The 27,989-nt window shown below is 47.1% G+C and overlaps 1 protein-coding gene across 4 annotated transcripts in view; it reads left to right on the plus strand.

The window, feature by feature from the left end:
- Nucleotides 1-248: 248 nt before the first annotated feature.
- The window catches only part of GLT8D2 (glycosyltransferase 8 domain containing 2), a 192,833-nt gene continuing 165,092 nt past the window's right edge, over nucleotides 249-27,989 (plus strand). The window contains exons 1-4 of one of the 4 annotated variants that reach the window (XM_086919163.1): nucleotides 249-416; nucleotides 8,975-9,048; nucleotides 17,181-17,308; nucleotides 19,921-20,019. In XM_086919163.1, coding sequence (XP_086775289.1) covers nucleotides 17,230-17,308; nucleotides 19,921-20,019 — 178 coding nt within the window. In that variant the 5' untranslated portion in view covers nucleotides 249-416; nucleotides 8,975-9,048; nucleotides 17,181-17,229. The remainder of the gene's footprint in view (nucleotides 417-8,974; nucleotides 9,049-17,180; nucleotides 17,309-19,920; nucleotides 20,020-27,989) is intronic. The other 3 variants (XM_086919165.1, XM_086919164.1, XM_086919166.1) reach the window with 3 other exon arrangements.

Raw genomic sequence — 27,989 nt, forward strand, 5'->3', positions numbered from 1 at the left:
CTCCTTGGTCTCAAGTCCATGTTTCATATGCAGCGTTCAGAGTTCATTTTTTCCAGTTTTTCCAGAAAGGGAGAGAGGAAAAAACAGGTTTCAAATTTCCATTATGATAAAAAAAGCAATTGTAGAGTTCTTAAAGCATTATTGTTAAATGGCGACGCTAACTTATTATATTTTTGGGAAAATGTTTTCCTACCCCAAATAATATCCCCCTTCAATTACTTTAGGACTTTCGAAACCTTCTGTACTTACAGTGAGACCCGAAGAAGGCGGCAGGGGTCGTCAGCTGGCAGCTAGAAGCCCCATGTTGGCAGCTAGCAGCGCCCGTTTATCAAGAGACTCAGCACAGTGCTTCCTTCCCAAGACCTTCAAAATTTGAGAATATATCCTGTGAAGGCGTTACAGGCAGCTCCTTATAGGTATATACAACCCAGTCCTGCAAGAATAGATACTGCTGGATTTGTTTTAAAAAATCATAACAGTACATGCATAGTTGTATGCAGGGATCGAGTCGGGTACCACGCGGGTGGACGGCGTCCCCCCACTTATTTTACCGGTGGACGCGTCCTCCCTGCCAAACAGCTGGACTTCACTCTTTGGCCTCTCTGGGACAAGGAGCTCGGCACCTTTCGGGACGTCACTTCCGGTGACAGCGTCTCCCCCACTTCTTTCTTTCCGACTTGTGCTCTGGTTGTATGTGACCGCATTTTGCTTATGCACATATGCACGTCATTTTCTGTGCCAGGACTGATAGGGCAATCACTGTTTTTATTTCCAGGTTCAATCAATCTTTTTGTAAATGTAGTTTTTTTACAATGGGTTCTTTTTGCTTAGTTATTGGGAAAACACCCGTGCCACCTTTACATTCCTGCATTTGTACCTTTTGATACTTTTACACTTTTAATGGCTATAAAGCATGTTTGGCATTGTGCTACATACTGTGGTGAGATGATACTCACCACTACAGCAGCGATCAGCTACTGACAAGGTAGCTGATCGCTGCTGTAGCGCTTCGCCCGCTTTGCTGTAACTTGCACTTTAAAAAAAACCCTGTTTAATATTTGCGTTAATTTCTGTTGTTAACCCCTGTTTTTAATCTCCTCTTACTTGCACGCTAATCGGCCCCTGCACCGCCGTTTGGGCGGGTCTGGTCCTGGGGTGGGTGCCCTGTTCTGGTCGCCATCTTGGAGTGGATTGAGGCGCTTCTATCTGCCAGCGCTTTAGTGCGCATGAGCCAGCGAGGGAACACCTATTTAAAGCTCCTCCCCCAGCGCAGCGGGATCGTGCAGCGGGCGTGTCCTTGCGTGGCCGGAGTCGTGCCAGAGTCCTGCCCGTCTGCGCCCGTCTGCGCCAGGACGCGCAGGACAGGGCTGGGGCCTGGTTTTTTCACCAGTGGATGCTGCAAAGTACATAATGTTGTGCTATTCCAGGGATACGTTGCTGGCCATTGGCCACCGTTATCGAACCTGTGCCGTTCCACGGGTCAATCCGCTGTGTGGACCTCACTCATGTGTTTGCGGGATATTGGAACTTCCCGCTCCATCTACACTTGTGAGTAATGTCTCTGCCACAAAAACTGACTGCGTAAGCTCTCATTTCATCATGTGGAACCTTAATGTCAGGTCGATGGTCAAACATCATCAAGACATTTCCGACCTCATAGGCAAGGAGACGCCGGATGCTTTTTTCCTGACGGAGACTTGACTCCAAGACTCTGACACGGCCATTATCAACTTGGCCTTCCCGCCTGAGTACTCGGTGTATACCCTTAACCGAGCCTCTAGAGGCGGGGGAATAGCTCTCGCAGTTAAGTCGTGCTTCCCGTGTGTGTGGCAAGGGCATAAAATCTCGGGCTGTGAAAGCGCGTCATTTAAGATCACCATCACGCCCAATTTTGCTCTCTCGGGTCTTTTGATCTATCGCCCCCGGGTAGCGACGTGGCCTTTAGGAAGGCCCTCCCTGATGCTATTAGCACCTTGGCAACAGGCTGCTCTAATTTCTCCATCATCGGTGATTTAAATTTTCATTACGACAACTTATCCATGCCAAGGTCAGCTCACTCGCTGACCTTGAAGCTCTCCAGCTGGTCCAGCTGGTATTGCAGCCTACCCATGTAGGGGGTCACATTCTAGATCCGTTTTTTACTAATCTAGAGAAAGTCAGCATTTCTATACCATCTCCGCTGGCTTGGACCGATCATTATTTGGTATGCATCCAGTGCCCCTTGCAGGAGCGTCAACTCAAACCCATGGTGCGCTCGATCCCCAGACGGCGATGGAATAAACTGAAACTGGATGACTTTTTCCATCTTTTGTCAACCGATCCGCTGGGTCCATTTGAAACCGTGGAAGGGGGCTATGATTGTTTTTGTGAGTGGGTCACCCGGGCCCTTGACTCCCTTATCCCGATTGTCTCATGTAAATGTGGGTCAAGGGATCCGAGTCCGTGGCACGACGATTTTTTACGGGTGCTTAAAAACACCTGCAGACGCGCCGAGCGGGAATGGCGCAAAACCTATAACAGCGACAAAAAAGTTTTGTATTTGGCCACTGTTAAACATTACCACCGGGCAGTTTGCAGAACCCCCGCGGCTTATTACGCCCTGCAATTCCGTACCAGCACTAACCCCTCCAAAACTATTTTTAAAGCCCTAAAAGACCTTATTGCCAAAAAGGTGAATTCTACCCATCAGAGCTCCACCACCCATTGTGAAACCTTGGCGGCTTTTTTCTTGGAAAAGGTTCATGCTATTTACAGAGCCTTCCCCTCGGCGGCACCTCCTCAAGGTAGACCTCTTGAGCCTCTTACTCTGGAGGTTTTACAATCCTTTCCTATTCTCACTTCGGAAACCTTTAGTAAAATGGCCCAGCAGGTCAAGTCAGGGTCTCCGGCTGATCCTTTACGGCCAGTTTTGTTTAAAGATCTAGCATCCCATGGCCCCTCACCGGTTTGCTCTTTGATCAACATCTCATTAGCATCCGGCGTGGTCCCGCTGAAGTGGAAACAGGCAATGGTCATGCCCATTCTTAAAAAACCATCGTTGGACGCCGGCAAGCCTGAGAATTATCGTCCAATCTCACTTCTCCCGTGGCCTGCCAAAGTGCCGGAGATGCATGTCAACGCCGTCCTCTCGGACCATCTTCTCCAAGCAAACATCTTGGACAGAACGCAGAATGGGTTTAGGGCTGGACACAGCACGGAAACTGCTCTACTGTATATGGTGGAGCACTTACGCTCCGTGCTGGATGCGGGTCAAACGGCGGCGCTTGTGCTATTAGATCTGAGCGCTGCCTTTGACACCGTATCCCACCCCATCCTTCTGGAGGAAGCCGGTGTCACAGGAATTGCTCTCCAGTGGTTCCGCTCCTTTCTTGCCAACCACTCCTTCTGCGTGGCCGTACCGCCCCACCAGTCCAAATTCCATCCTCTGGATCTGGGGGTCCCACAGGGCTCCTCGCTGAGTCCCACGCTTTTTAATCTGTACGTGAGGCCGCTGGCTGAGGTGGTCAGGCAATGGGGTATGACCATGATGTCATATGCCGATGACACCCAGCTAGCGGTCAGGATCAGCGGGGATGCGGATGTGGATGCCCCCAGATTCCAGAAAGGACTACGGGTGGTCGCCAGCTGGATGACGTCCAGCTGCCTCCAGCTGAATGCCAGCAAAACGGAGGTGATGGTTTTCGGCAAAAAAACGGAACTCTGGGGAGACAGGTGGTGGCCGGCAGACCTGGGCCCTACGCCAACCTTGTTCGTCGAGCTAAAAAATCTTGGGGTCTGGCTCGATCCAACGCTTTCTTTTGTCTGTCACACCAAACGCACGGCGGCCTGCTGTTTTGGTATTCTACGCGGACTGCGGCCCATACTCAAATTTTTTGACGCCACCACCAGGCAACTGGTGGTTCAAGCAACTGTGATCTCAAGGCTTGACTATGCCAGTTCCTTGTTAGCGGGCCTTAATCAATCGGAGATCACCCGCTTACAGCGTGTTCAGAACGCTGCAGCGAGAGCCGTGGTGGGGCTTCCTAAATTTTGCCCTACTGCTAATACCTTGCGTATGCTGCATTGGCTTCTGATTGCACAAAGGATCCAGTTTAAGGTCCTTTGTTTAGCCTATAAAATCCTCAAGGGATCCCCTGCAATGATCCTAGCCAATCTTCTGTCCAGCTATGTTCCGACCCGGGCTTTAAGATCGTCGGACTTAGAACTTGCGGTTGTCCCCCGCTTCCAGCGCTGCAGGGCAGGTGGCCGTTCATTTCAAGTTCGTGCCGCAACGCTGTGGAATTCTTTGCCCCCTGCGATTCGTGCCCTTAGGGATCTGCTTTCCTTCCGTCGTGCTTTAAAAACTTTTCTGTTTCCCTGAACCTCCCCTCCTCTGTTTTAATCAGTTATGTTGTGTTGCTACCTTGTCGGGCGCCAGGACGCTCCTTTGCTGGAGCATCTGTGCGCCTTATAAATAAACCTAACATAACATACCATAACATGATCATTTCCCAACTAATGGTCAATGTTGCATTGTTTTGGGGCAGTCCAACGCGGGTCGGCCGGGCATATCGTCTTCTGACCTAGTGTCAACAGATTGTGGCTCGTTGATCTATATATATCAACAGACTTTGGCGCAGTGACTCAAGTAACAACAAGTGTTAGATACAAATGTTTGAAAAATATTACAATTTGATCTGGGACATGACCAGATCATTTTTACCTTTGAGGTGCTCTGGATTGCTTAATCATTTATATATATATATATATATATATATATATATATATATATATATATATATATATATATATATATATATATATATATATATATATATATATATATATATATATATATTTATATATGCAAGCTCTTGTATTCATATTTTATTTACACTATTTGGGTGGCATAGTGTGAATCCATGTGAGCACACTGTACTCGTTAATACATATTACACTAATCCTGGACTTTACAGAGGTGCTGGCAGGACTAAGTTACCACTGCCATCACATTTTTTCAAGCTAAGTATGATGAGTGCGACTGCCACCGTGGCGGTCGCATCCTAATACTCCCTGTGGGACAGCCGCCTTGTAGGCGGGCAGACCCACTCTCCGAGACGATAGTGGATGGACCGAAGTCGGTCCGCCATAGTAATAAGCCCTTTAGATATCTCCACCATTGAGTGCTATCACTGCTGGCTGTGATTAGTGCCAGTGGCATAACAATTATACACCTCTTTGGGCATGATTAGGGACCCTTAATAACCTAGGTGCTTCCAGTGCAGACATAATTAGTGCAGGCTGCTTAGTAAATATGCACTCCAGCAATCCTGGCATGACCGGCTTTAGGGTAGTCCGACTGGTGTGACCGTACTGGGCGCTGACCTGTGGAGGGGGCACTGAACTCAGGGGGGTGCTGTGTTTAGCAATATCTTATGGTTGGAGGGATTAGGGGCACTTTTGCCCCTGTGGTAGTGAGAGAACCCGAGGAGGCGGTCATGAGGCCTGGGGTGTGCCAAAAGTGATTGTCACACCAGGCGCCACCTGTGCTAAAGACGGCTCTGAATCCTGGTATACCATTAACAGGCCACCATTGCTGCAGGTCACGTTATATCATAAGAACACCAATATTGCCCCACCTTAACTAGTCATTCAGGAACTAAATGGACAGGCAGCTAGCAGCTGAAGACATCTACCACCTATACCTGGCACCGTAGAGGACTATCATTTAGACTAGCACCTCAGGTCCTGGCAGTTATTTTGTTGTGGTGTAAATATTAGAAACCTCGGTTTTTATCTCAGAGAGAATGACTGTAGTGCACACGATCCAGACTTATCTCCGTCTCGCTCCCTTTCCTCAAGAACTTCCGGCCCATCTCCCTGCTCCCGTTCCCGGCGAAGGTCATTGAGAAAACCGTAAACAAACAACTGACCCACTACCTTGAGGAGAACAGCATCCTGCACCCGTCCCTGTCCAGGTTCCCCAGCAACCCCAGCACTGAAACCGCCCTCATCGCCACCACCGATGACATCAGGACCTTGTTGGACAACAGAGAAACAGCAGCCCTCATCCTCCTGGACATGTCAGCCGCCTTCGACATGGTCTGCCACTGCACACTACGAACACGCCTCCATGGCGCCGGGATCCAAGAGAAGGCCCTAGACTGGATTACCTCCTTCCTCTCTGGCAGAACCCAGAACCTCCGCCTCTCTTCAATCTGCTCCGAAGCCACTGAGATCATCTGCAGCGTACCCCAGGGCTATTCCCTCAGCCCAACGCTGTTCAACATCTACATGGCACCTCTCGCCCTCATCGCCTGACAGCACGACCTCAACATCATCTCCTACGCCGAAGACACCCAGATGATCCTCTCCCTCACCAAAGACCCCCACAACGCCAAAACCAACGTCTACGAAGGAATGAAGGCTGTCACCGAATGGATGAGGAACAGCCGACGGATGCTGAACTCGGACAAGACAGAGGTCCTCATCCTCGGATCCACCCCCTTGGCCTGGGACGACTCCTGGTGGCCGAACGCACTGGGAACAGCTCCAACACCCACCGACCACGCACGCAACCTAGGGGTCATCCTTGACTCCACCCTCTCCATGACTAAGTAGATCAACGCAGTCTCCTCCTCCTGCTTCAACACCCTCCGCATGCTCCGCAGGATCTATAAGTGGATCCCCATCGAAACGAGAAGAGCGGTCACCCAGGCCCTCGTCAGCAGCAGGTTGGACAATGGAAACACACTCTACGCAGGAGCCTCGGCCAAAAAACCTGAGACGGCTGCAACGCATTCAGAACGCCTCTGCACAACTGATCCTCGACATCCCCCGCCGCAGCTACATCACACCCCACCTGAGAGACCTGCACTAGCTCCCCGTCAACAAGAGGATAACCTTCAAGCTCCTCACCCACGCACACAAAGCACTCCACAACACCGGACCAGTGTACCTCAACAGACGACTCAGCTTCTACACCCCCACCCGCCAACTCCGCTCCACCGACCTCACCCTCGCCACAGTCCCCCGCATCCAAAGAGCGACCTCTGGTGGCAGATCCTTCTCCCACCTCGCCGCCAAGACCTGGAACACCCTCCCCACCCACCTACGGCAGGCCCAAGACCTACTAACCTTCAGAAGACTCCTCAAGATCTGGCTCTTCAAGCAGTAGCAGCACCCACCACCCCCAGCGCCTTGAGACCCTCACGGGTATGTAGTGCGCTCTACAAATGATTTGATTGATTGATTGATTGATTTCCTCCTCTAACTGCCTGTCCCTTCTGCTCCAGCTCTTAAACCCTACACAGGGGCGACCGATCTGCATTCTGCAAATAGCATAGGACATGGATTGAAAAGAAAACCAAAAATCATAATACGTGACTGCAGAGTGAATTATGAATGGTAACCAAAGATAATCACAATTTGCGAAGCTATCTCTCACACATCCTACTCCATCACACCACTGAGTGCTATGATCAAAGACAATACAGCAGTGCCTCTAATCACACAGACAACACCAAAACGCTTCCGACATTAGCGCAGAACAGATACAACACTCTGTCAGCCACACATTTCCCAACTGTATAGCGTGCTACCTATCTGATAACGTGCTTTGGCACTCCACAATGGGATATGAAGCGTTATAAAAGTTACAATACAATATGTAGTGATGTTCAGTTGTGTATGTGTCAAATGAATCATTACAGAAACTCACACGTCTCTGACCAAGTCTACCAATGCAAGGAGGGGACCTCCACTCCAGCACATCACTACCCTGTGCATGGCCATCAAAGAGAGCTAAGGGTTGTGAAGCATCTTACCAGGAGTGATATTTCCCTTATGTATCCTTGTAGTTCCACCAGAAGGGAGATGTCAAGTCCATGCATTGTCATCCTATGTATTTCAGTTAATATTTCCCTCCAATAGGCTGCCTCTCCAGGACACCTCAGTCAGGGGCTTAAAATCTGCATTAGCGTGCAAGCATCTAGTACATGTTGCAGTCATTGACAGTACAACAGAAGACGTTCTTGCAGGTGTATATTAGACACATTGAATGAATTTCTGTCATTATTATGTTTGATTGCATTTCCCATTTCAGTAGGGGATAGTGTGATGAAGATTTATCATGGCCTATATTTAGTACTTTGGGGCCGATAAGGATGGCGGTGAATCCCCATCCTCCGGGCCGGCGGAAGCCACCGCTGGCCTGGAGGATGCGGATTCACCGCCGCGGCCACAGAAAACACCCACCGCCAGATTAGGATGGCGGGTGGATTGCGGTGGGACCAGCGGCGGATGGCAGGTCCGTCCGCCGCTGATCCGCAGGGTGTGGAGGGCTATTTGGTGGTGGTGTCTGCAAGACACCGTCAGCCAAATTACGATGTGCATTGCAACATGCTTTTTCATGGCGGCTTTTCCGCCGTGGAAACGCATGTGGTCTTTGGTGTTTGGGGGCCCGTTGCGGGCCCCCAGGGTGTCGGGGGAAGGGGGTTGCACATGGGGGGTACCAGCATTTACATGCACAAAGCGGCAGGCACCACGTAAATGTAAAACATGCATTTTTAACTTTGTGGCGGGTGCTGTTTCAAGCAGCACCCGCCGCAAGGTTAAAGATACAGGATGTGACCGCCAGTGTGGCGGTCACATCCTAATTGCACCGGAGGGACCGCCGCTGCCCCTGCGGACGGTCCCTCCACCTCGGGGGTGGCGGACAGACGCAGGTCCGTCCGCCATCCTAATAGGCCCCTTTCTTAGCACAAATTATATCTTGGTCAACTTTAGACTTCAGGTAAGTGGTTTTGTTTGACTGATGCAGGATTTAAGCTTTAGATATTTTGGAGATTGCCTTTTTTTGAAGTGTTACCTGCAACCTCTGTTCATTTTGTGTTATTGTTGTCCATATCTTCTGGTGATATGTTTTGAATGGGATTTATCATGGCAGAACCTTCTGCTTGCAGGATTTCAAATATTGCTACTTTTTTTACCTTAGGTTCATATAAGGACTGGAGTGTCAAGCTAAACACTGATGCGGACAATTTCAGTGTAGAACTCACTTTCAGACAGGTAACTGAGCTATGGATCATGCAGTGCACAGTGGAAGGTGATAACTTGGTGATCTGATAATGTGGCACAGAGTTCAAGTGTTGGAATGAGTGAGTTGCTATAAAGTCATTGACTGGTTAGTGACAAGTCAGCTAGGCTTCTCTGAACCCTATGTGGCCCTAAAATGTACCAAATGTTAGATACATGAAAATTGTGTAAGGTTCAACCCAGGGATATCTGGGTTGAACCTCACACAATTATAGCTCGAATTTGGCCTTCTCTGTTGGGAGGGATACATTTAGAAGTAATGCTTGGCTTAATTATCTCCCTGGAATTCCAAACCTCAGCCATTGTTAAATCTTCCTTTTTCCAACTTAGAAACTTAAGAAGTATTTTGTTCGAGGTATATGAGTTGCAGATCTCACACTTAGCATTAGATCGCCATCTGGTGTTGGGCTTGGATGATTGCATGTTGTTGTTGTCTTGGAAGAAGTCTTTGTAGTCACGAGATAGTTGACTCCTCCCTTGGACGATAGTGCGCATGGGTATCGACTCCATCCTTAGATTGTTTTTTCTGCCACTGGGTTCGGATGTAACCTTACCGCTCCAGTTCAAAATCTACTTTCTAAGTAGTTTGACGTGAAAAAACTTACTTAAATTCTTCCGAATAACTTTTAAACATCTCAACCCTCGACTCGACTTCATCAGCTCGATTCCGGTCGTCCACGTGGGCCGTTGGGCTTATCCACACCGTGAGGCCTACAGCTCAAGGAAAGGACGCCATTCAAGAAATGCCCCAGTGTGGAGCAAAATTTCTGCACAGTGACCATTACATGGTCTGTAACCTGTGCTTATCACCTGAACACGACGAGTCCAGCTGTCCAGCCTGCGCATTCTTCCGATCGAGAAGACCATTTGAGATCAAAGAGCCAGTCGACACATTATGCAGAGATCAGCTCCGGAACCAGTGGACATCTTCGACGAAGGCCCAGATGCGCCAGAAGAAGTTTCCAAAGATCTCCAAATGGTATCTGAAGTAGATGTCTCCATTACTCCGGGTCAATGCGTGTGTACTTCTGCCCTTACCCCAACCCCCCTCCTCCCAAAATCAAAGGTAATGGTCAACACTCCGCCTGCTGAGTCCAGTTGCGACCGAAAACTTACTTCAGGAGCCCCGCCCTCGAGCCCGACTCCAAAGAAAATCGAAAAGCCTGCCAGTAGCTCGGGACCGAGCAGACCGCATGTGCCCATCTCACCAGCGCCGTCTGAACCAAAATCGAAAGAAGTCCCGGCTCCAAAACCGGTTCCGACACCGTTGACTTCGAAAGATAAACCGGGCCTGAAAACTCTCAAGCCCGTACACAAGCCGGCTTCGGACGCTTCCATACCGAAGAAACCAGCTTTGTCTCCGAAACCAAGATCTTCGGAGCCAAAACCTACGCCAAAGGACTCGATCATGCCTCCCAAGACTAAGGACAAGGACAAACAACAACACCGCTCGGAATCGAAAAAATCGGCACCGAAACCGGTTCCTCCAGAAGAGGAGCTTTTTCATCCTGATCCTAAGCAAAAAAAGATCTATATTGATCCAGAAACAGGAGATGTTACCACTGCACCATATAGAAAGAGGAAGTTAGACACAGCACCTGTTCTTCAAGTGCCTGTGAAGAAGAAGGACTCTGCCACATCGCCTATTCACCCTTCTTCTCCTATACTTCCTTCTAACCCAGCTCCTCTTCCTAAACCTATTACACCTCAAAATTCTCCCCCTCATTTTTCTCCACCTCATACACCTCCTCATAATGATGACGATGACATGGGGGTAGGGGGTGACCCAGATGACCCTTTACCCAAATGATCCCCCTGATACGGAGTACCTGGACCCACAAGACATACTGGACATCCCAGATCCACATCCATACCCCTCAAAACTATCTCCTCCAGAAGATAATATTGGTTTTGGACACTTAAATTAATAGAGTTGCTGTCTATCATAGTGTCACAATGCACTCAGTTGAGGCTGAAGAGGACTTTTTAGTAGATACTTTTGAACAATCCCAAAAGTCATTACAAATATTACCCATGATTAAAGGGGTCATTAAGCATGCCCCCAAATTGTTTAAAGATCCTGTACATGCTAGGATTCTAAACCCAAGAATAGTAAAGAAGTGTAGACCTGCCCCTGGAGTTCCTTCCTACATTAAGCGACAGCTACCCTTAGATTCTCTAGTCGTTTTCAACCCTATAAAGCCTGCTAACTCCCAAACCTCAGGAGAAGCGCCACCTCCTGATAAAGAATCTAAAATGCTAGACGCTTCAAGTAAAAGAATAGCTGCCCAAGCAGGCAATACCTGGCGCATAGCTAACACACAAGCACTGCTCGCAAGATATGACAGAGCCCATTACGACCAGTTAGAAACACTACTACAGCATTTGCCAGACCAATATAAGACACAAGCAAATGATCTAATCCAAGAGGGTAAGCTAATCTCAAATGCATCAATCAAATGTGCACTTGATGCAGCAGACACTGCCTCTTGAGCAATAAATACCAGTGTCCTCAGACGCCATGCATGGCTATGCATCTCTGGTTTAAAACAGGAGGTCCAGACTACTATCCTTAACCAGCCATTTAACCAACAACAGCTTTTTGGGCCGGCTGTAGACACAGCACTAGAAAAGACGAAGAAAGACACGGAGACTGCCAAATCTATGGGAGTTTTACAGTCCCCACAAACACGAGGCTCCTTTTGTCGCTCCTTTTAAAGAGGAGCCTCTAAACAAATGGGAGCAGACAACTCATCTTCCTTTAAAGCCAATACACAAACATCCCCCAACAGAGGATATTTTAGAGGCGGATACAGAGGAAACAGCAATAAAGGAAGAGGTTGTGGTAACAACACCAATTGTACCTCTCCCACCACAAAACAGTGACCTCCTTCCGCTCCCCACAACATTCCACTCCTGTCTGGGGGAGATTAGCACAGTTCCTACCTGTCTGGAATTTCATCACAACAGACAAGTCGGTGAGACAAATTATCTAGTATAGTTACTGCCTAGAACTTACAGCTACCCCTCTACATATACCACCCAGAGAGCGTCCCATGTCCACAGAACATCTTACGCTGCTAAAACAAGAAGTTCTCTCATTGCTTCAAAAAGACGCAATAGAGATAGTTCCCTTACAACATCAGGGAACAGGGGTTTACTCGCTGTACTTCCTAATACCCAAGAAGGACGGAACACTAAGACCAATTACCCGTCTCAGGCACCTCAACCTACATATATAGACTTAGATCATTTTCACATGATCACTTTACAACAAGTGCTCCCATTGTTACAACAAGGCGATTTCCTTGCCACACTAGATCTCAAGGATGCCTACTTCCACATTCCCATACATCCTTCTCACAGAAAGTATCTATGGTTTGTACTAGACGGACAACACTAGCAGTTCAAAGTCCTTCCATTCGGGGTGACAACTGCACCGAGAGCGTTCACAAAGTGCCTTGCAGTAGTAGCAGCACATCTCAGAAGACAATAAATCCATGTCTTCCCATATCTAGATGACTGTCTCATAAAAGCCAGGTCATTCATTCAGTGTGTTCAACACACTCATCAAACAATTCAAACATTACACAACTTGGAGTTCACAATCAACAACACCAAGTCGCATCTCCAGCCCTCTCATATACACCAATATCTGGGGGCTACAATAAACACCTCTACAGCTCTAGCTTATCCCTGTCCAGCCAGGACAACGAGCACTCAAGCCTTAGTCACAAAATTTCAAGACCAACACTCTCTCCCAGCCAGAGTGTTCATGCAACTCATAGGTAAGATGGCATCTTGCATTCTTATTGTACCATATGCAAGACTTCAAATGCTTCCATTACAAGAATGTCTAGCACATCAGTGGAATCAGGCTCAAGAACAACGTACGGATCTGGTGTTAGTGAACAGCCGCACACACCTCTCTCTGCAGTGGTGGAACACCAAAAACTTGTCCAGAGGGCGGCCGTTTCTCAAACCTGTTCCACAAATAGTACTTACAACAGACGCATCTCTCACAGGATGGGGAGCCCATCTCCTAGACCATACAACTCAGGGAAGATGGACCACTCAACAAAAAGTGCTCCACATCCATCACCTAGAGTTGGTAGCGATATTCCTTGCACTAAAATCTTTCCAAGTACATGTACAGAACAAAGCTGTCTTGATACGACGGACAATATGACAGACATGTACATACGAAAACAAGGAGGCACACATTCTCTGTACCTGTCCCAGCTTGCACAAAACATTTGGAGATGGGCCATTCCACAAAAAAATATATCTACTAACCGAACACCTTCCAGGAGTTTACAATCAGATTGCAGATCTGTTAAGTCGACAGACACAACAGATTCACGAATGGGAACTACATCCACAAGTTCTTCTACCATTTTTCCACAAGTGGGGCCAACCAGAAATAGATCTGTTCCCCACGCACGAAACGCAAAATGCCCAACCTTCGCCACCAGATTTCCACACCCTTTGTCCAAGGGCAATGCGATATGAATGAACTGGTCAGGCAGATTTGCGTACGCTTTCCCGCCACTCCCACTAATCCCACTAGTGGCAAGCAAGCTCCGACAACAGTCTCTCAAACTAATCTTAGTAGCTCCCACATGGGCACGCCAACCGTGGTTCACAACGCTGCTAGAACTCTCACTAGTTCCACACCAAAGACTGTGCCTGTTCTTATCCCTGTTAATGCAGAACCATGGAGACATCAGACATCCAGATCCAAGTCAACTAAATCTTGCAATCTTGCTCCTGAACTCTTAGAGTTTGGTTACCTTAACCTGCCACCAATATGTATGAACATCATTAAAGAAGCCAGATGTTCCACTACTAGAGCTTGATATGCTGCAAAATGGAAAAGGTTTGTCATTTACTACACTAATAATCATATTAACCCACTAGATGCTTCCATCCAGAATATCATTTGCTATCTACTGCATTTATAAAAGATGTAATCTAGCATACTCATCTATACGTTTACATCTTACAGCACTCTCTGCGTACCTACAAAACAGACAACACTTGTCACTATTTAGAGTCCCTGCAATTAAAGCATTCATGGAAGGACTAAAGAGGATCATTCCTCCTAGGTTACCACCCTCTCCAGTGTGGAACCTCAATAATATTCTTACCAGACTCATGGGACCCCCATTTGAACCTTTACACAAATGTGAACTACAATTCCTCACATGGAAAACAGATTTCCTAGAGGCCATTACCTCTCTTAGAAAAGTAAGTGAGATTCAAGCTTTCACTTTACAAGAACCATTTTTACAATTACATCGTAACAAAGTGGTCCTCAGAACAAATCCAAGATTCCTTCCTAAGGTAATTACCCCTTTTCATCTTAATCAATCAGTGGAGTTACCAGTGTTTTTTCAAAACCCAGACTCTGTAGCAGAAAGAGCTCTACACACCCTAGACGTGAAAAGAGCCCTTCTTTATTACATTGACAATCGTTTGTAGCTTTCTCTCAACCACATAAAGGCAATCCCATCTCTAAATATGGTATTGCAAGCTGGATTGTAAAATGTATCCAAATATGCTGTCAGAAAGCAAAACGCACATTATCAATTCCTCCTACAGCGCATTCCACACGCAAACTAGGAGCATCTATGGCTTTCTTAGGGAACATTTCCCTAGAAGACATCTGTAAGGCAGCAACATGGTCTACACCACACACCTTCACTAAACACTATTGTGTTGATGTACAAGCCAAGCAGCAAGCTGCTGTAGGCCAAGCTGTCTTCAAACCTCTCTTTAAAACTACTGCAACAGACACAGGGGACCACCGCTAGGAGAGACACTGCTGTATAGTCTATGCTAAGTGCGAGATCTGCAACTCATATGCCTCGAACGGAAAATTTTACTTACCAGTATGCATCTGTTCTTGGCATACAGAGCTGCAGATTCTCACACGCCCACCCGCCTCCCCGGGACCTGTATCTGTTCCAGTTCTATCTTAATTAAATATACACACATGGACATCTTTTTTCTATCTCTACTAACTCCATCATTTCCCATTGTGGCGAAAAACTTTCTAAGGATGGAGTTGATGCCCATGCGCACTATCGTCCAAGGGAGAAGTCACCTATCTTGTGACTTCAAAGACTTCTTCCAAGACGACAACAACATGCAATCATCCGAGCCCAACACCAGATGGCGATCTAATGCTAAGTTTGAGAATCTGCAGCTCTACATGCCAAGAACAGATGCATACTGGTAAGAAGCATTTTCCTTTCTTTCCTGTGTATGCCCCTTAGAATTAGGGTTACAGATGCCTTTCATTTTCAAGGCTAAATCTCTGCTTAAATAGCAACTTGTTTTTCACTGTCCCTGCCTCTTGTCAAGCTAGATGGGGATGTTGCTCTTTCCTTGTTTAGGATTCAAAAATCTTCTGCTTATTATTGGGGGGGGGAGTTAAAAGCATGGCTATTAGATAAAGAAATTGCCTATTAGATTCCATGCTGATAGTGTCAGTGCTTCTTCTTTAAGTTCCTCCTCGAATAGCACCAAGAGACCTTCCTGCACTTTAAAGTATTGAGACAGATAGATACATAGATAGATAGATAGATATATAGATAGATAGATAGATAGACAGATAGATAGATAGATCTTTTATTATATTTTTGAGTATTCAGTCTATTACTTACTTAGACATCTTCAAACAAGATTGTGTTTCAAAACACAAAGTCATAGTCAGAACTATTAGACCACAAGAAACATTGGCATCTGAAATCTGAGAGTCTTACTCATTCTATAGGAGCTCAGCAGTTTGTCTGTCAGAATTTTATTTGGCGGTAGTGGTTTGGCTTTTCTTTTACAACAGTTTTCTTATGCTCCAAATGTCTTGCTGCAGTATACTCGACTGAAGCAGCTCTGGTCCTGTGGTGAGTGGGTGGCACCATGGAGCCATACATACTACTATGCCTCCTAAAATGTTGGTAAGCTAAGTCATAGATCCAGCTTGAAATGCTGACTGTTAGAGAAGACCAGCAGGGCAGCCTCTCTTCATTAACTATTACACACGCTTTTCTGACAACGAGGATATCGGTCCACCTCCAGCTCATTCAAAGGAGGCTCAAAAAAGAAATACAGTCCTTGCTGTATGTCTAGGGCCTCTTGTTATGTATTCAATTTTTGCAGCAATATGTAGCTGCAGGTGAGTTGTGTACAGCAAGAGAGGTGCTCGGTAGACAGAGTGCAAAAATGTACGCCTGAGCACGACTACCACTTGGCATCAGCTGCCCACCCTGCATAGCTGAACGCTTGCCTCTCGTCTTTCTGCTCTCATTCCAGCCAGGACAAAGATGAACAAACAACTGTGGATTATTTTGTTTTATGATATCATGATTCCATATTGTAGGCATTTGCACACACCTTTTCCATCCACCTCAAGTTAAAAGTTCCATGTTCGCAGCGATGAGCCACAATATATTTTAAATGCAGGAGGCAACCCACTTGGTAACCTCCTCCCCTTATTATCATTACATATTGGGTTGGGTACTTCCTGTACTGTTCCACTGCAGGAGAGCGGCCTATAAGGGCAGGTGGTGCTGTGACTGTGCATCTTATGATGGTGCACAATCTAGCATATCTTGAGAAGGGATGGAGCCCTCCCTATAGCCAGTAGACACTAGCTGCCACCCTCTTGTCTCACTATTATTTCTGACCAGCTCAAACAGCACTTTTGATGCGGCCCCATTGTTATGTTATGTGAATTTGTAGAGCGCGGCTAATCACCTTTGGAGGTATCCATGATGTGCAGCGACGTAAAGTTCAGCATTCTGACGTTTTATATTGTAACCTGAACGCTCTGAGGGTTATGCATGACATTGCTTGGATTGCTGTAATATTCGGGTATGACTTTATTTCTGGAGTGTGTCTATGTGGTCTGGTGGCTACATCACAGAGGCAGGTTGGTACCTTAATATCACTACTTCATAAGACCTTGTCAGACTTTCAAATGCTTTCCTTGTTGTTAGCAGCACTTGTAAAACTTTACTTCTAATGAAAACTTGTTTTGTAAATGTACTAGATGATTAGCCTCATTTGTATTTGTCAATCTTTCCCCTTTTAAAATGCAGGGCCACTATTTGAGCTGATGATGTTTTGACGTCTACTTCCCCCACAGATATGCGATGCGCCATGTACATCATGTATCCACTTATGTCACTTTGGATGACCCTCTGGGGCTATATTTCCAGGAATCGTGGTAAGTAAGCCCTTCCGACTGCACCTTTTAGATGTTCGATAAGTCTTTGTAAGATAGAAGCATCTTAAGTAGCCACTGACAGACATGTCTATATTTTTGAGACGCTGATCGAAATAGCTTGAGTCCACGCCTTTCATGTTCATCTAGGGGCTTTACTTTAAGGTTTATTAAAAGAGATTTTATTAAGCTGATCATTGCACAAAATTGAGAAATCGAATTGGCAAACTCCTGCAAGAAATGATTACCTACCTTTATGTGATTGTCCCTGGCATAACTGGTGCACAATGATGAGTCCTTCTGTATCATTGGAGAAGTGTTAGAGTGTGGCATGGCAACCGCCAAAATGCCAGCCTTTAAGCACCTAGTGAGTAAGATGTCTATGCTGGGAGTTTCCCATTAGTCCAATCAATGAGTGTAGTGGGTTTAGTTCACCACTGGCAGACACCATATAATGGTTATTGAGGAAGGTGATGCTGATAGGCTAAGACATCATTTTATGTGTACAGGAAATGGTGGTGAGGTGGATCAACCATGCCATAGTGACTGCACAATGCAGAGGTTTGTGAGCTTGTCATTTAATCGCCCGTTGGCAAAAACAAAAATTTCACATAAAATCTGCCAACCTCGGGAGGAGCTACGCTAGCGAACAAGATGGCTGCTTAGGCTTCCTGCTCCGCCGACCTCCGTCTCCTGCCAGATGATCCTGTCATTTATCCTGTCTTTATGCCCTGCCTCCGTGTGTATGAACCGGACTACAGCTCGATGGTGCGATCCCGAGATTTCTACCGGTTTGGTAGACAGAGTTATATTGTGTTAAAGTTTGCGGCCTAACCCAGCTTGGAAGCCGGGGTCTCAAGTACTGGCCCAGCCGGGTTCCAGTTGAACAACATCGGCCATGAGCGTGTGGCAGGGTCCGGTCTATTGCTGTGGAGGTTTTCTTGGCCTGATTTTGATGGCGGTCTGCTGAGTTGGTAAACATTGAAGGAGGGGTGACGATGCACGACTGAGGCTGTGGGCGGAGGTTCCTGACCCGGTGGCTCGGTTAGCCACCCGCCGGCGTTTCTCTGGGTTGGGATCTTCGCTTGCTGTGGCGAAGCGTAGATTGATGCCGCTGGGAACATTGAGTCCCCCTCTGCTGTTGTCCGTTCCACTTTTGACTTCCCCCGGGCAGACCGGGCTCTATGTGGGACATGAAAATAGTCGATATCGAGCGAGGAGCGGTGGAGTGGACTGAGAATGAACCGTCGTTGCGAACTGTGCTGGCGGCCATTGGGGCTCTTCATACTAACGTGGAAGCCCTTATTCATAAAATGATAGCGCGTTCGTTTGAAATTGGGTGGATTGGACCAGACCCTGCTCCACTACAAGAAATGAAGCAGCTCGAGATACCCACAATGGCCATTTTGATAGAAGAAGCGGACCCCGTGCAACGAGAGGTGTCGGAGCCTCCGGTCGGTGTGATTGCCGATAGGAGCGAGAACGGTGCTTCGAATGGATCGTCAAGCCTACTATCAACGCTGACCGTGGAAGGACTAATCAGTGCTCCCTTTCCGGAGACTTTTGAGGCTTGAACCCGCGTCCGTCCCCTATCCGCCAGTTCCATTACGATGGCGGAGGAAACAACGTTGGCAGTTCATGACAGTGAGGAGAGTCTTTGGACCTGATGGAGTTCTCAGTGACTTGACATCTTTGCTTGATCTCATTTTGAACTTTGCTGCACTTTTCTCGTATTTTGACTATCCTGTGGAGGCGGCAGTTCGTCCGGAAGGGGTTCGCACGTCCGATCGGAAGGGTCAAGGATGAGACTGATTGACTGGGTTTGACATCGTGGTCTTGATGGATGTGGGATTTGCTACCATGATGCTTGCGGGAGGTTGGGCGGTGTTTACAGTTTCCCCTGTTGCGTACTGCATTAGCTTCTTAATAGATTTGTGGATTTACTCTGGGGGATTCTTGGTTCTGGCCGAAGGGAGGGGGGACCCGAGGCACGTACGAAGGTGCCCTCCTCCATTTTCTATTTTTAGTATTTAGTTAGATGGGGCGACAGGCACACTGCTAGTTGGGTTTCGGCGAAAGCCATATGCAGGGGTGCAGGGTGGGGGTATGGGTGTTAGTGTAGTTAGTTTAGGCTGTGACATGAATATTTTTGTCATTTATCCTGATTTCGTTTTTTCGTATCTGAGGGCACTACGCCTTTCTTTATCCTGTTTTGTTGGGTGGCGGGGACTGAGTACCGTAGCGCATCAAATGTAGCTTAATTGTGTGCAGTCAACCATTATTGAACGATCTACGCGTCGATGTTTCAATGACCCCGCCCATTGTTTTTTACAGAAATCCTGATATCTGAAAATGTTTGCTTATTATTGTAACTGAATGTGATGTCCCAGATACGTCTTTGATTTATTTGTATTATATATTTGAAAATATAAAGAAGTATAAAAAAATAATAAAGCTCTCAAGCTCAAAAGTTAGAAGTGAATGTACGTTGGACATAGGATTTTATAGGGCATTTATTAGCTAACTAATAAAAATGATTACTCAAATAACCAGACTTAAATCAACATGTCTATGTATCATACTTGAGTTTCATTCCTTCTCCTTCTTTCTTTCAGTCAATCAGATTTTGCTGTTTCTTATTGTTTTGATGTTTGGCATGTTCTGGTACAATTCCAAAGCGAGCTACACTGAACCAGAACCACAATCTAAAACAAGTAAGTCAGTGATTATTTCTTTGTATTTTAAAACATAAAGTGGCCTTCTCTGTCATCCCTTTGCTGTGCTCTTGCTTACACAAATATGTTTTCTGCTTTCATGTCAACAACTGTGTTCTTTTCCTTGCTCTTTGGCTGTTTGGGAGCTGAGCACAATGATATATTTTATTCTGGCACCAGAGGTGTGGGCACAGTCATCTTAATTTAGTAGAGCAAGCTAACATGACTCATAATACACAACATTGTCAGGATATATGTTCCCTAGAGTCCACACCATTCTTTGAACATATTGTTTTGGGTGGAATTCCCACCTCACTCATTGCCATGGCCATTTTAGAGATGTTTGTACGCGCTCCAGCTTTGCCATTCTCAAGAGCCCACATAGCGATCATCGATGCCACCTTTGGGGAGTCTGTATAATGAACAACTGTGCTGTTTGTGAGAACATATTGTAATCATTATTGTTTTATGGTAGTCTCGAGACACACCAACCAGGTCCAAAGAAGTGACCAAAGAATGGAAGGGTCTGTGTGATGAAAGCTCAGCAGTTCACCAGGATTCATTGGTTCGCGAGCGTCCTCACTGTCGAGGAGAGCTTTGTCACTTCCACATCAGTTTGTGCGAATGAGCATTAATGCTTGTTCATACATTGTTACTTTCCCTCCATCTAACACCAAAGACATTTGCATCCAGAAGATATCGTATCTTCAAGCCCCTACCATGCAACTTCACTTAAATCACTAGCATGCTCAAGCTTGCACCAGGCCATGCTCTCTGTGCAGCAGGTTGTCATATTCCAAGTTTCAATCACTCCCAAAATGTTGCTGCCAAATTAATTGTTTAGAGTCTATTACTTTGAGTCTGCAGTCCTGTAGTAATGAATTATGATAATAAGTGAGGGGCATCCTTCATGCTCAAAGAACAGTCTTTTATTGACACTTCTTACCTTTAGAGAACACTTGGCCTATTCGCAATCTTCCTGCTATCACCGTCAAGCCGAGGTATTGCTCGAATGCTTTTATTTCCCACCACTGAGAAGTTTCCTTGACTATCAATCGTTCTAATTTCATAAATAGTCCCTTCAGTCCCTTTGCATTTGAATCTTGAATCTTGGGGATTTGTTGAAAAAAGTTCCTGCTAGCTCCTCTCTCTGATTCTCTCTTCTTGCTCCACAAATACACAAAATATGTAAAAATATACATGTCCATAGTAGTCATGTGCTTTAGATCACTTCAAAAATGTCTCAGGCTGATGTTCTTGATACAGAAACCTCACTTTAAACCTTATAAGTTAAAAAACACACAAGTAAAAGAGTTCAAATGGGAAATCATCTTAATTTGCATATGCATGCTGTTGGACCCGGGCCTTTATGGCTGGTTCACCCCTGAACTTTTTGCTTTTGATGGCGACTTGATATTCATGATTTTTGGTCTCTGCGCACTTTTTCCCTGGGTCCCAGAGTAAAGTGCGTGCATGTAATTAGGCTGGCCTGCCCTCCCATGGGAATGCATGGGGAATGTCTGTGTCCCTGGTAGTTCCTGATGCGTGGGGAGTGCAGACTCGAATTTGGTATGTGCGAGCTCGTGAAAATGAATGCTTCGCAACGATGTATGTGGCATGTGTGTGTCATGTGTAGAAATGCCATATCTAGGACTTGGCATATTAATGTGAAATATGCCTGCCGTGTGATTGGCTGGAGCTGGCTAGTGAGCCTGGCTCCAGGAAGGCTGGATGGGTCTGCCCGGTGGTGAGTGTGAGATTAGCATGTTGATGGCCTGGGGAGGGCTGCACCTGGTCCCTGATGGGCCTGGACTTTCCCCACACAATGCTGGCTCCGCCCCCTGTGGTGCGACTGATGACCCAAGCCCTGCCAGTGAATAGAGAGGGTGGTTGAGGTAAACAGAGTACTCAAGAACCAGCTGCGACTGGTTTCTCCCCCATCCTGCACCCTTAGACAAAGGATTTCAGTGTATAAAAATGGGGCTGTGTCCCCACTGAAACTGTTCTCTTCCAGGATCTTGAGGGGGCTGCTGCTGCTGCTGGGGCCAGGAGGAACTGCCACTTGGGCTGCCTCCCTGCCTGGAGGGCCAGTGAGCTGCCCCCTGGCCCAGCCTTGCCCCCTGCCTACCTAAGACCCTTGCTGAAGGACTTTGCCTGGACTTTGTGCTTGGGGAGCGCCCTCCCTTGTCCCCAGCGCTGGGAGCGCCTTGTTTTTGCCTTTTAGCGCTGTGAGCGCTCTCCCCTGCTTATACAGCGCTGAGCGCGCTTCTCTTTGTCCTGATATTTACAACAAGGGGTGGTGAGGGACAGAGTCTCTGAATTAAACAGAATACTCTCACCCAGTCAAGAGATCAGGGCTAGATCCAACACCGTTTTTTAGCTCACTGCACCATCCCAGTTTCAGAACCTGGCTGTATGCAAATTAGTCTGTTCCTGTCCCAGTGCATGATGGGAACAGGGCAAACCAAACTACAAAAGCCAATTCTTACACTGGGAAGGAAACAAGCTACCGGGGACCGGTTTCTGGCATTTCAGCCTCTTCGGCCCGGCTTGCTTGAATCCTGATGGTGCAATGAGCAAGGGACTCACATCTGAGTATACCCTTCCACGCTTAGGGTGGACAAAAATATTTACAACAAGGGGTGGTGAGGGACAGAGTCTCTGAATTAAACAGAATACTCTCACCCAGTCAAGAGATCAGGGCTAGATCCAACACCGTTTTTTAGCTCACTGCACCATCCCAGTTTCAGAACCTGGCTGTATGCAAATTAGTCTGTTCCTGTCCCAGTGCATGATGGGAACAGGGCAAACCAAACTACAAAAGCCAATTCTTACACTGGGAAGGAAACAAGCTACCGGGGACCGGTTTCTGGCATTTCAGCCTCTTCGGCCCGGCTTGCTTGAATCCTGATGGTGCAATGAGCAAGGGACTCACATCTGAGTATACCCTTCCACGCTTAGGGTGGACAAAAATATTTACAACAAGGGGTGGTGAGGGACAGAGTCTCTGAATTAAACAGAATACTCTCACCCAGTCAAGAGATCAGGGCTAGATCCAACACCGTTTTTTAGCTCACTGCACCATCCCAGTTCCAGAACCTGGCTGTATGCAAATTAGTCTGTTCCTGTCCCAGTGCATGATGGGAACAGGGCAAACCAAACTACAAAAGCCAATTCTTACACTGGGAAGGAAACAAGCTACCGGGGACCGGTTTCTGGCATTTCAGCCTCTTCGGCCCGGCTTGCTTGAATCCTGATGGTGCAATGAGCAAGGGACTCACATCTGAGTATACCCTTCCACGCTTAGGGTGGACAAAAATATTTACAACAAGGGGTGGTGAGGGACAGAGTCTCTGAATTAAACAGAATACTTTCACCCAGTCAAGAGATCAGGGCTAGATCCAACACCGTTTTTTAGCTCACTGCACCATCCCAGTTTCAGAACCTGGCTGTATGCAAATTAGTCTGTTCCTGTCCCAGTGCATGATGGGAACAGGGCAAACCAAACTACAAAAGCCAATTCTTACACTGGGAAGGAAACAAGCTACCGGGGACCGGTTTCTGGCATTTCAGCCTCTTCGGCCCGGCTTGCTTGAATCCTGATGGTGCAATGAGCAAGGGACTCACATCTGAGTATACCCTTCCACGCTTAGGGTGGACAAAAATATTTACAACAAGGGGTGGTGAGGGACAGAGTCTCTGAATTAAACAGAATACTCTCACCCAGTCAAGAGATCAGGGCTAGATCCAACACCGTTTTTTAGCTCACTGCACCATCCCAGTTTCAGAACCTGGCTGTATGCAAATTAGTCTGTTCCTGTCCCAGTGCATGATGGGAACAGGGCAAACCAAACTACAAAAGCCAATTCTTACACTGGGAAGGAAACAAGCTACCGGGGACCGGTTTCTGGCATTTCAGCCTCTTCGGCCCGGCTTGCTTGAATCCTGATGGTGCAATGAGCAAGGGACTCACATCTGAGTATACCCTTCCACGCTTAGGGTGGACAAAAATATTTACAACAAGGGGTGGTGAGGGACAGAGTCTCTGAATTAAACAGAATACTCTCACCCAGTCAAGAGATCAGGGCTAGATCCAACACCGTTTTTTAGCTCACTGCACCATCCCAGTTTCAGAACCTGGCTGTATGCAAATTAGTCTGTTCCTGTCCCAGTGCATGATGGGAACAGGGCAAACCAAACTACAAAAGCCAATTCTTACACTGGGAAGGAAACAAGCTACCGGGGACCGGTTTCTGGCATTTCAGCCTCTTCGGCCCGGCTTGCTTGAATCCTGATGGTGCAATGAGCAAGGGACTCACATCTGAGTATACCCTTCCACGCTTAGGGTGGACAAAAATATTTACAACAAGGGGTGGTGAGGGACAGAGTCTCTGAATTAAACAGAATACTCTCACCCAGTCAAGAGATCAGGGCTAGATCCAACACCGTTTTTTAGCTCACTGCACCATCCCAGTTTCAGAACCTGGCTGTATGCAAATTAGTCTGTTCCTGTCCCAGTGCATGATGGGAACAGGGCAAACCAAACTACAAAAGCCAATTCTTACACTGGGAAGGAAACAAGCTACCGGGGACCGGTTTCTGGCATTTCAGCCTCTTCGGCCCGGCTTGCTTGAATCCTGATGGTGCAATGAGCAAGGGACTCACATCTGAGTATACCCTTCCACGCTTAGGGTGGACAAAAATATTTACAACAAGGGGTGGTGAGGGACAGAGTCTCTGAATTAAACAGAATACTCTCACCCAGTCAAGAGATCAAGGCTAGATCCAACACCGTTTTTTAGCTCACTGCACCATCCCAGTTTCAGAACCTGGCTGTATGCAAATTAGTCTGTTCCTGTCCCAGTGCATGATGGGAACAGGGCAAACCAAACTACAAAAGCCAATTCTTACACTGGGAAGGAAACAAGCTACCGGGGACCGGTTTCTGGCATTTCAGCCTCTTCGGCCCGGCTTGCTTGAATCCTGATGGTGCAATGAGCAAGGGACTCACATCTGAGTATACCCTTCCACGCTTAGGGTGGACAAAAATATTTACAACAAGGGGTGGTGAGGGACAGAGTCTCTGAATTAAACAGAATACTCTCACCCAGTCAAGAGATCAGGGCTAGATCCAACACCGTTTTTTAGCTCACTGCACCATCCCAGTTTCAGAACCTGGCTGTATGCAAATTAGTCTGTTCCTGTCCCAGTGCATGATGGGAACAGGGCAAACCAAACTACAAAAGCCAATTCTTACACTGGGAAGGAAACAAGCTACCGGGGACCGGTTTCTGGCATTTCAGCCTCTTCGGCCCGGCTTGCTTGAATCCTGATGGTGCAATGAGCAAGGGACTCACATCTGAGTATACCCTTCCACGCTTAGGGTGGACAAAAATATTTACAACAAGGGGTGGTGAGGGACAGAGTCTCTGAATTAAACAGAATACTCTCACCCAATCAAGAGATCAGGGCTAGATCCAACACCGTTTTTTAGCTCACTGCACCATCCCAGTTTCAGAACCTGGCTGTATGCAAATTAGTCTGTTCCTGTCCCAGTGCATGATGGGAACAGGGCAAACCAAACTACAAAAGCCAATTCTTACACTGGGAAGGAAACAAGCTACCGGGGACCGGTTTCTGGCATTTCAGCCTCTTCGGCCCGGCTTGCTTGAATCCTGATGGTGCAATGAGCAAGGGACTCACATCTGAGTATACCCTTCCACGCTTAGGGTGGACAAAAATATTTACAACAAGGGGTGGTGAGGGACAGAGTCTCTGAATTAAACAGAATACTCTCACCCAGTCAAGAGATCAGGGCTAGATCCAACACCGTTTTTTAGCTCACTGCACCATCCCAGTTTCAGAACCTGGCTGTATGCAAATTAGTCTGTTCCTGTCCCAGTGCATGATGGGAACAGGGCAAACCAAACTACAAAAGCCAATTCTTACACTGGGAAGGAAACAAGCTACCGGGGACCGGTTTCTGGCATTTCAGCCTCTTCGGCCCGGCTTGCTTGAATCCTGATGGTGCAATGAGCAAGGGACTCACATCTGAGTATACCCTTCCACGCTTAGGGTGGACAAAAATATTTACAACAAGGGGTGGTGAGGGACAGAGTCTCTGAATTAAACAGAATACTCTCACCCAGTCAAGAGATCAGGGCTAGATCCAACACCGTTTTTTATCTCACTGCACCATCCCAGTTTCAGAACCTGGCTGTATGCAAATTAGTCTGTTCCTGTCCCAGTGCATGATGGGAACAGGGCAAACCAAACTACAAAAGCCAATTCTTACACTGGGAAGGAAACAAGCTACCGGGGACCGGTTTCTGGCATTTCAGCCTCTTCGGCCCGGCTTGCTTGAATCCTGATGGTGCAATGAGCAAGGGACTCACATCTGAGTATACCCTTCCACGCTTAGGGTGGACAAAAATATTTACAACAAGGGGTGGTGAGGGACAGAGTCTCTGAATTAAACAGAATACTCTCACGCAGTCAAGAGATCAGGGCTAGATCCAACACCGTTTTTTAGCTCACTGCACCATCCCAGTTTCAGAACCTGGCTGTATGCAAATTAGTCTGTTCCTGTCCCAGTGCATGATGGGAACAGGGCAAACCAAACTACAAAAGCCAATTCTTACACTGGGAAGGAAACAAGCTACCGGGGACCGGTTTCTGGCATTTCAGCCTCTTCGGCCCGGCTTGCTTGAATCCTGATGGTGCAATGAGCAAGGGACTCACATCTGAGTATACCCTTCCACGCTTAGGGTGGACAAAAATATTTACAACAAGGGGTGGTGAGGGACAGAGTCTCTGAATTAAACAGAATACTCTCACCCAGTCAAGAGATCAGGGCTAGATCCAACACCGTTTTTTAGCTCACTGCACCATCCCAGTTTCAGAACCTGGCTGTATGCAAATTAGTCTGTTCCTGTCCCAGTGCATGATGGGAACAGGGCAAACCAAACTACAAAAGCCAATTCTTACACTGGGAAGGAAACAAGCTACCGGGGACCGGTTTCTGGCATTTCAGCCTCTTCGGCCCGGCTTGCTTGAATCCTGATGGTGCAATGAGCAAGGGACTCACATCTGAGTATACCCTTCCACGCTTAGGGTGGACAAAAATATTTACAACAAGGGGTGGTGAGGGACAGAGTCTCTGAATTAAACAGAATACTCTCACCCAGTCAAGAGATCAGGGCTAGATCCAACACCGTTTTTTAGCTCACTGCACCATCCCAGTTTCAGAACCTGGCTGTATGCAAATTAGTCTGTTCCTGTCCCAGTGCATGATGGGAACAGGGCAAACCAAACTACAAAAGCCAATTCTTACACTGGGAAGGAAACAAGCTACCGGGGACCGGTTTCTGGCATTTCAGCCTCTTCGGCCCGGCTTGCTTGAATCCTGATGGTGCAATGAGCAAGGGACTCACATCTGAGTATACCCTTCCACGCTTAGGGTGGACAAAAATATTTACAACAAGGGGTGGTGAGGGACAGAGTCTCTGAATTAAACAGAATACTCTCACCCAGTCAAGAGATCAGGGCTAGATCCAACACCGTTTTTTAGCTCACTGCACCATCCCAGTTTCAGAACCTGGCTGTATGCAAATTAGTCTGTTCCTGTCCCAGTGCATGATGGGAACAGGGCAAACCAAACTACAAAAGCCAATTCTTACACTGGGAAGGAAACAAGCTACCGGGGACCGGTTTCTGGCATTTCAGCCTCTTCGGCCCGGCTTGCTTGAATCCTGATGGTGCAATGAGCAAGGGACTCACATCTGAGTATACCCTTCCACGCTTAGGGTGGACAAAAATATTTACAACAAGGGGTGGTGAGGGACAGAGTCTCTGAATTAAACAGAATACTCTCACCCAGTCAAGAGATCAGGGCTAGATCCAACACCGTTTTTTAGCTCACTGCACCATCCCAGTTTCAGAACCTGGCTGTATGCAAATTAGTCTGTTCC

Source organism: Lissotriton vulgaris, chromosome 1_1, assembly GCF_964263255.1.
Source record: "Lissotriton vulgaris chromosome 1_1, aLisVul1.2, whole genome shotgun sequence".
Taxonomy (NCBI): Eukaryota; Metazoa; Chordata; class Amphibia; order Caudata; family Salamandridae; genus Lissotriton; species Lissotriton vulgaris.